The sequence below is a fragment of the Rhea americana genome, unplaced genomic scaffold (genome assembly GCF_003343005.1).
Source record: "Rhea americana isolate MKP2758 unplaced genomic scaffold, rheAme1 scaffold_178, whole genome shotgun sequence".
Classification (NCBI taxonomy): domain Eukaryota; kingdom Metazoa; phylum Chordata; class Aves; order Rheiformes; family Rheidae; genus Rhea; species Rhea americana.
In genome coordinates this window covers 1347590-1356012 of record NW_028185905.1, presented here as the reverse complement: position 1 = coordinate 1356012, position 8423 = coordinate 1347590, and the positions used below count along the sequence as shown (strand labels likewise).

Below are 8423 nucleotides of genomic sequence, written 5' to 3'. Positions count from 1 at the left end.
GCGCCCCGGGGCCGCTCGCCTGGCCCTGCGGAGAGCCGGGGCCGCGGCCGCCAGCCGTGACACCCGCTCTGTGCTCCCTTTGGCAGGGCAGGCCGGCGCCCGGGGGCGAACCCAGGAGTCCTGGCCCGCAGCCCGCGCCCGTCCCCGCAGCGCCGGTGCCTCCCGGTGCAAGCCCAGCGCTGCAGCCAGGTGGGGAGGCAGGTGCGCGGAGAGCGCGGCGCCGGGGGCCGTCACCCCCCCCGAGCCTCATGGCCGTTTAATACTTCACCCATTAACCTGGACTAATAAACCTCGTGGGAGCAAGAGGCTAAAAGCCGTGCCAGGCGGGCAGAGCCTCCTTCCCCAGCGCTGCTCCCGCAGTGCCACCATGGCGGCAGGCTTCTTCATCAGCAAGAGCGTCGGCATCGTGGCCATCGTGCTGGCCCTGGGGGCCGTGGCCACCATCATCGCGCTCTCCGTGGTGTACGCGCAGGAGAAGAACAAGACCTCGGAGCCTGCCACCCCCTCCACCACCACCACCACCACCGCTTCCACCACCACCGCCCCCAACAACCTCTGGAACCAGTGGAGACTGCCCACGACGCTGAAGCCGGAGAGCTACGAGGTGACCCTGAGGCCCTTCCTGAAGCCCAATAACAACCAGATGTACATCTTCACGGGCAACAGCACTGTGGTCTTCGTCTGCGAGGAGCCCACCGACATCATCCTCATCCACAGCAACAAGCTGAACTACACCATGCAGGGGGCCTTCCACACCTCACTGCAGGCGGTGAATGGCTCTAGCCCACCTGCCATCACCAAGACCTGGCTGGAGACCACCACCCAGTACCTGGTGGTGCAGCTGGCAGCACAGCTGCAGAAGGGCCACTACTACAGGCTCTTCAGCATCTTCACCGGGGAGCTGGCCGATGACCTGGCTGGCTTTTATCGCAGCGAATATGTGGATGGGACGGAGACCAAGTAGGTGGGGGCAGAGAGGGAGGGATGTTGGGGGACAGGGAAGGGGGAAGGGAGTTCAGGGGGAGTGGGTCTCTGGGGGGGGGCTGCAGCGAGGCATGGGGCTGGCCCAGGGACAGCAGAGGATGTGGGCCAGGTCTAGGGCATCTTGTCTCCAGCTGGGACTGGGGAGCGAGGAGGCTATGGACTTGGGGGAGCCTCTGTGCCCCCGTTCCGCCGGGCATGGACCACCCCAGGTCCTGCCCAGAGCATTTGCTCGTGTTGCTGCCCGCGGGGCGGGCWGGTGGGCAGGGAGCAGGGTGAGTGCTGCTCCTTTGCTGTGCCGAGGGACCCCGGCCCTCCCGTGGGGCCCCGGGGGCTGGCCCTGGCGGGTGGCCTGGGCTCAGAGACCCCCGGCTGCAGGTGCTACGGGGGCTTTGTTTGCAGGGTCGTGGCCACGACTCAGATGCAGGCAGCCGACGCGCGGAAAGCCTTCCCCTGCTTTGACGAGCCTGCCATGAAAGCCAACTTCACGGTCACCATCATCCACCCGAGCGACCACAAGGCGATTTCCAACATGCCCGCCAAGAGTGAGTGGGGCGGAGGGAGCCCCGGGGCCCGGCCGGGGGGCCTGGGACTGGCTGGCGATATCCCACCCCACTTCTCCTGCAGGCACCCAGCAGCAGCAGATTGACGGGGAGAACTGGAACGTCACYGAGTTCCTGACCACCCCCAAGATGTCCACCTACCTGCTGGCCTTCATCGTCAGCCAGTTTGAGAGCGTGGAGAACAAGACGGGGAGCATACAGGTAGGGCCAGGGCTGGGGGGCCGGGGTGCGGGCACAGGCAGGACGGGGCAGAGCCCGGCGGGGGGCTGAGCCTGGTGTCTCTTCTCCCCAGATCCGYATCTGGGGCCGCCCCCAGGCCATCGCCGAGGGCCAGGGCAGCTAYGCACTCCAGGTGACCGGGCCTATCCTCAGCTTCTTCGAGCGACACTACAACACGCCGTACCCGCTGCCCAAGTCCGGTGGGTGCTGCGGGGCTGGCGGGGCCGCGCTCCCCGGCTGGCGCACGGAGCAGCGTCCGCTCCAAGCCCCGGGAAGCACCGCGCCGACGGGCCGTCTCCCTCCCCACCCCCAGACCAGGTTGGCCTCCCGGACTTCAATGCGGGCGCGATGGAGAACTGGGGGCTGGTGACCTACCGGGAGAACTCGCTRCTCTACGACAACGCCTTCTCCTCCATCGGCAACAAGGAGCGGGTGGTGACCGTCATCGCCCACGAGCTGGCCCACCAGGTGCCCGGCGGCCCCCCCCCGGCCGGCGCCGCGCAGCCGCGGCGGGCTGCTGACGGCCGCTCTGCTCCGCTCGCAGTGGTTCGGGAACCTGGTGACGCTGCGCTGGTGGAACGACCTGTGGCTCAACGAGGGCTTCGCCTCCTACGTGGAGTACCTGGGCGCCGACTCGGCAGAGCCCTCCTGGGGCATCGTGAGTGCGGGGCGCACGGCGGGGGCGCGGGGCAGCCCGGGCGCGGGGCGGCCGCGGGCGCTGACGCCAGCCCCCTGCAGAAGGACCTCATGGTGCTCAACGAGCTGTACACGGTGATGGCGACCGATGCCCTGGCCACCTCCCACCCGCTCTCCTTCAGCGAGCAGGAGATCAACACCCCAGCCCAGATCAGCGAGGTCTTCGACACCATCGCCTACAGCAAGGTGGGCACGGGGGGCGCCGGGACGTGGGGGGCTGCCGGGGCCGCCCGGGCCCGTCCCTCACCCGCTCTCCGCAGGGAGCCTCGGTGCTGCGGATGCTCTCTGACTTCCTCACCGAGGACGTGTTCAAGGAGGGGCTGCAGGTGAGGCTCTGCCGGCGCCGGGYGGCAGGGCAGCCCGTGGCGGGGGCTGCACGGGGGCTGCTGCCCCCCAGCACCCCGCTCGCCTGGGGCCTGCCCTCCACCGCTCTCGCCTCTGGCTCTTCCAGTCCTACCTCCACACCTTCGCCTACGGAAACACCATCTACACCGACCTCTGGGCTCATCTGCAGACGGTACGAGCGGGGCTGGGCGGGCTGCCCCGGCCCCACGGCATGGGCGCTGGCCCCACGGCGCCGCTGACCCGCTGCCGTCCCTTCTCCCGCAGGCTGTCGACAAGAACAACGTCTCCCTGCCCRGCTCTATCAGCCAAATCATGGACCGCTGGACACTGCAGATGGGCTTCCCCGTGGTCACCGTGAACACGCTCGACGGCACCATCAGCCAGAGGCACTTCCTCCTGGACCCCACCTCCAAGGTGGACCGACCTTCCTCCTTCAAGTGAGTGCCGTGGGGTGGGCGGGCCGTTCCCGGCCGCTGCAGGGGTCCCGGCCGTGCTGGGGGGCGGTGTGCATGGTGTGGCGCGGCGGTGCCATGTTCTGCCTGTCCCCCGGCACAGCTACACCTGGATCGTCCCCATCACCTGGCAGACGTCCAACAGCACCGAGAAGAAGTACTGGCTGGAGGACGTCTCAGGTGCGCAGGCGCCAGGCGTGGGGCTGGGGGGTGGTGGGCTGGGGGGGAGCTGCGGGCGGAGGGGCCGGGCCGGGCCGCGGCTGGGACCCCCGTGGACGCTCCTCTCCCCCACCAGCCACCTACAGCGAGTTCAAGGTGAGCAGCCCCGACTGGCTCCTGCTGAACCTCAGGGTGAGCGGGTACTTCCGCGTCAACTACAACCAGGAGAACTGGGACCAGCTCCTCAACCAGCTCTCCAGGAACCACCTGGTATGTGGGGCCGGGGCTGGCGGGGCCGCGCCGCTCCCCGTGCCCGCCCGCCCTGACGCACGGCCTCTGCTTTCTCCCAGGCCATCCCCGTCATCAACCGGGCCCAGATCATCGATGATGCCTTCAACCTGGCCAGGTGAGCAGAGCTGGCCGTGTGGGGGGACCGTGGCGCTGCGGGGCCCGGGGGTCCGGGGAGCCCGACCCCTTGCTCACGCCCCCGCAGGGCCGAGTACCTCAGCGTGACGGTGGCCTTGAACACCACGCGGTTCCTGAGCAAGGAGACGGCGTACATGCCCTGGCAGGCGGCGCTCAACAACCTCGCCTACTTGGAGCTGATGTTCGACCGCACCGAGGTGTTCGGGGTGATGACGGTGAGCAGCGCGGCGCGGGGGCCGGCTCGGCACTGGGGCCGCTGCCCGCCGGCGCAGCGCTGACCACCCTCCCTGCCCACAGAGGTACGTCCAGAAGCAGGTGACGCCCCTGTTCCAGCACTACAAGAACGTCACCAACGACTGGGCCGACCTCCCCAGCGGCCTCATGGACCAGTGAGTGCCGYGCGGCGCCGCGGCCGGCTGGCACCCGGCTCTGCGCTGTGCCCCCGGCTCCTCCCGGTCCCCGCGGTTGGCCTCGGGCCCCCGTGCTGGCCCCCAGTCCCCCCACTCCTCTCTCCCCAGGTACAATGAGATCAATGCCATCAGCACCGCCTGCTCCTACGGCATCTCCGAGTGCCAGCAGCTGGCCACCACCTTGCTTGACGAGTGGCAGAAGAACTCCAGCAACAACCCGTGAGCCCCCCCCGCCCGGGGCTGGGCCCGGGCTGCGCCACGCCGCCAGGCTGGGCACGGCGAGGACTTCCCCGTCCYGTCCGACATGGCCTTTCCCTCCCGCAGGATCCCCCCGAACCTGCGCTCCGCCATCTACTGCAGCGCGGTGGCCACCGGCGGCGAGAAGACCTGGGACTTCATCTGGCAGAGGTTCCGCGCGGCCACCGTGGTGTCCGAGGCGGACAAGCTCCGCTCGGCCCTGGCCTGCAGCACTGAGCCCTGGATCCTCAACAGGTGGGACGGGGTCCCTGGCGCGGGGCCATGCCGCTGCCGCGCCGCCGGCCCTCACCCCGGCATCCCTCCCCAGGTACCTGCAGTACACCATCGATCCCACCAAGATCCGGAAGCAGGACGCCACCTCCACCATCAACAGCATCGCCAGGAACGTGGTKGGGCAGCCCCTGGCCTGGGACTTCATCCGCAGCAACTGGAAGAYGCTTTTCGGGCAGTGAGTGCCACGGGGGCCGTGGCGCGGGGGCGGGAGGCCRTCGGTGGTGCCCCTCGGGTGCTGCTCCACACCCCACGGGTGATGCCCCTGCTCAGCCGCCCCCTCCGCTCCCCCAGGTACGGCGGCGGCTCTTTCTCCTTCTCCCGCCTGATTTCTTCGGTGACCCAGCGGTTTTCRACGGAGTTTGAGCTGCAGCAGGTGCGTCCCGGCCCCGGCAGGGTCCGTGYGCTGGGGGCTCTGGGGCCTGGGCTGCCCCCAGCCCGGCGCGACGTGGGGCGCGTCTCTGCCCGCTGCGCCTGCCCCTTAGCCAGCAGCCCGGGGACGGACGTCCTACCCCGGCCCCCGCGGGCCCAGGCGTCCGGCAGCTCCTGCGCCTGCCCCGCTCTGCCCAGCTCCCCGCCCAGCTCCCCACCAGCAATGGGGCGCCCCACGCCTGCTCCAGCCCCGTTCTCCCCCTGCAGCTGGAGCAGTTTAAGGTGGACAACCAGGACACAGGCTTCGGGTCAGGGACGCGCGCGCTGGAGCAGGCGCTGGAGAAGACGAGAGCCAACATCAACTGGGTGAAGGCGAACAAGCAGACGGTGCTGGCCTGGTTCCAGGGCGAAGCGGGCTCTAGCTAACCGCGCGCGGTRCCGCGCCGTGCCGCACCACGCACCTTCCTTCGGGACTGGCCGCCRGGCCGGCCGGGGTGGGATGGGCTCTGCGGGGACCCACCGGTGCTCCCAGACCCCGCCGCCCTCGGCGGCCAGGCCGGACTCTCGCCCGCTCCCGACGTCCCCTACACTCCACCCGCCTCTGCCCCCGGCCTCCGGATGCTGCAGCCCGGCTGCCCCTGCCGCCGCGCTCCTTTGCTGCTCCCGATGGGAACGCGCCGCTGCCCGTGCAGCCGCCGTTGCCTCCGGCAGTGCCCAGCGCCCGTGCGACGGGCAGAGGAGGGGCTGGACCGCGAAGGCTTGGGGCTGCCGGCGGGGCCCCGCTGTCCCACGGCTGCCGGAGGCCGAGGCGCTGCTGGGCTCCGTGAAGGCCCGTGGGAGGTCTCCGATGCTGTAAATAAAAGGCTGCACGCGAGACTTCCCCGGCAGCCGTGCCTGTGGGGCCGGGGTGCGGGGCACGCGCACCGGCACCGCCGCGGCTGGAGGGGGCAGGGGTCTGGGCAGGAAACACCTGGGACCCCGCGGCGGGCACCGCGCAGGGGACCGAGGAAGCAGAGCCCCCCGGGCCATTAGGAGCCTGGTGCTAAGTGGCTCTGGGGGCCTTGCAGACGCCAGGCTCCCCGGCCCCTCCGTCTGACGGCTCCGTGCGAGCTCTCCTGCTGGGCCCCGGCCAGCCCCGYGCCGCTCGCGCGTCGGCCGCCGGCACCCTGCTCCGGGCACCGGCCCCCACCGGGCTCTCCGGCTCCGCGGCTGGGATGCACCCAGGGGCCCCTCCTCGGGATCGGGCGCTGCAGGATCGTGGCGGGAGGCAGCGTTGGCTTCCCCGGACCGTGCCAGGGCAGGACTCAGACGCCTGCAGACAGCCCCGTGGGCACGCGTCCCCGGCCCGATGGGCTGCGGGAGCGGGGAGCCGCGGCGGTCCCTGCGGGGCCGGTCCCGGCGCGGCGAGGGCGTCTCCTGGGGCGCTGCGCCTGCCACGGGGTGCACTGTAGACAGCCCGGCACAGAGCACGGCTGCGGCGCCCGGCCGGCCTCGGCGGGTCTGCGTGGGGACGGTGCCTGGCTTCACGGGGCTTTGTCCAGGGAGAGCACCAGGGCCTGATGGGCAGCTCCGGGCTGCCCCTTCCAGGGGCCAGTGCAGCTGAGGGACCCCCGGGATCCTCTCCGGCACCCCAGGTCCACGGAGCCCTTGGAGTGCCGCTGGCCCCAGCATGAGTTGGAGCTGAGCTTTGCCCACCAGGGCCATCTGTGGCCACCRGCTGGGTGCTCTGGGCAATCCGCCCCTCCCTCTCCCGCTCCGGAGCCTAACGAGCAGGAGCACCGGGACCCCGCAGTAACGAGACGCAGTGCGAGCAGCAGTGCAGAGCAGCTTTAATGAGGATCCCTTCCCCGGCGTGCAGCGCGGCACAGCCAGGCTGCCGTCTTCTCTGCGCTGCCCGTGCAGCGCCGGGCGCGGGCTCAGCTCCACCATCCCCAGCGCCGTGCCGGGGCACAGCCGGGCATGGCAGGGGCTGGCTGGGTGTCCAGGGAGAAAAGCAGGTCCAGGGCCTTCGGGTTGCCGAGCTGTGCCGAAAGAGCTGTGTCAGGAGATCTGCCGCGGGACGGGACCGTGCCCTGCACCCCACGCCCTGTGCCCTGCGCCCCGTGCCCCACGCCCCGGGTCCCGTGCCCCCAGGGCTGGGTCTCCTGCAGAGCCAGCTGGGCACTGCCCCCTCTGCCAGTGCAGGTGGACGCCCAGCGCGGCTTCACCTGCACGGCACTTTGCTGGGGTGGGAGCCGCCCRGCAGCCCCTCTCTCCTGCACCCCGTGGGCAGCATCCCCCCATCGCGTGCCGAAGCACCGGGTGGCCCTGTCCCATGTCCCCGACTCCGAGCACGGAGCAGGGGCCGGGGCCAGGGCCGGCTCTGGAGGGGGCTGGGGGCTGTGTGTACCTGGCAGCGCGAGTCAAGCTGAGAGCCGTGTGCGGGGGGTCCGTGGCGCCCTGCGTCCATCACCGCTGCCCTTGGGGCTGCTGGCTCCGGGCAGGAGGAGGAACCGCTCCCGGAGCCTGTGACCGCGTCCTGTCTCCGGCGGGGGTCCAGCGGGGCCACTGCTCCGAGGCTGCAGAGTGACGGCAACCAGGACCCCGAGTCTGAGCCAGGGGTSCGGAGCAGCTCCACGGGGGTCCCGGCCACGGGGCCACAGGGTGGTGACCCCCAGGTGCTTGTCCCCATGCCGGGAGCTCTGTCCAGCTCCAAGGGGCTCCCTGCCCCTGTGCAGTCAGGAGGGGGCAACCAGGAGGATGCATTGATGAGTGCTTCGGGCAGCTCGGGGGGGGTCCTGGCCATGCGGCCACAGTGCAGCAACTCCCAGGCACCGGGGGTCCTGTGCAGCTCTGAGGGGGTCCCTGCCCCTGCACAGCGAGGAGGGGGCAGCCAGGAGGATGTGTCAACGACGAGAGCCTCGGGCAGGTCCRGGGAGGTCCCAGACATGGAGCCACAGGGTGGTGACCCCCAGGTGCTCGTCCCCATGCCGAGAGTCCCATGCAGCTCCAGGGGGGTCCCAGCCACAGGGCTGCAGTGTGGTGACCCCCAGGTACCCATCCCCATGCTGAGGGTCCCTTGCAGCTCCGGGGGGGTCCCAGACATGGAGTCACAGTGTGGCGACCCCCAGGTGCCCGGCCCCACGCCGGGGGTCCCATGCAGCTCCAAGGGGGTGCTGGACACAGGGCTGCAGCATGGTGACCCCCAGGCGCCCATCCCCACGCCGGGGGTCCCGTCCGGCTCCGGGGGGCTCCCTGCCCCTGTGCAGCGAGGAGGGGGCAGCCAGCAGGAT

General features: G+C 70.9%; 1 protein-coding gene across 1 annotated transcript in view; it reads left to right on the top strand.

The window, feature by feature from the left end:
* The window catches only part of ANPEP (alanyl aminopeptidase, membrane), an 8023-nt gene extending 1998 nt beyond the window's left edge, over positions 1-6025 (top strand). The window contains exons 2-21 of the mRNA XM_085301530.1: positions 87-960; positions 1384-1526; positions 1609-1745; positions 1837-1963; positions 2077-2231; positions 2308-2421; positions 2502-2645; positions 2720-2785; positions 2911-2976; positions 3069-3241; positions 3360-3436; positions 3552-3685; positions 3766-3821; positions 3909-4056; positions 4139-4230; positions 4360-4470; positions 4576-4743; positions 4817-4957; positions 5074-5155; positions 5419-6025. Of these exons, the coding sequence (XP_085157656.1) occupies positions 368-960; positions 1384-1526; positions 1609-1745; positions 1837-1963; positions 2077-2231; positions 2308-2421; positions 2502-2645; positions 2720-2785; positions 2911-2976; positions 3069-3241; positions 3360-3436; positions 3552-3685; positions 3766-3821; positions 3909-4056; positions 4139-4230; positions 4360-4470; positions 4576-4743; positions 4817-4957; positions 5074-5155; positions 5419-5577 (2886 nt within the window). The 5' untranslated portion in view covers positions 87-367 and the 3' untranslated portion in view covers positions 5578-6025. The remainder of the gene's footprint in view (positions 1-86; positions 961-1383; positions 1527-1608; positions 1746-1836; positions 1964-2076; positions 2232-2307; positions 2422-2501; positions 2646-2719; positions 2786-2910; positions 2977-3068; positions 3242-3359; positions 3437-3551; positions 3686-3765; positions 3822-3908; positions 4057-4138; positions 4231-4359; positions 4471-4575; positions 4744-4816; positions 4958-5073; positions 5156-5418) is intronic.
* The last annotated feature ends 2398 nt before the right edge of the window (positions 6026-8423 follow it).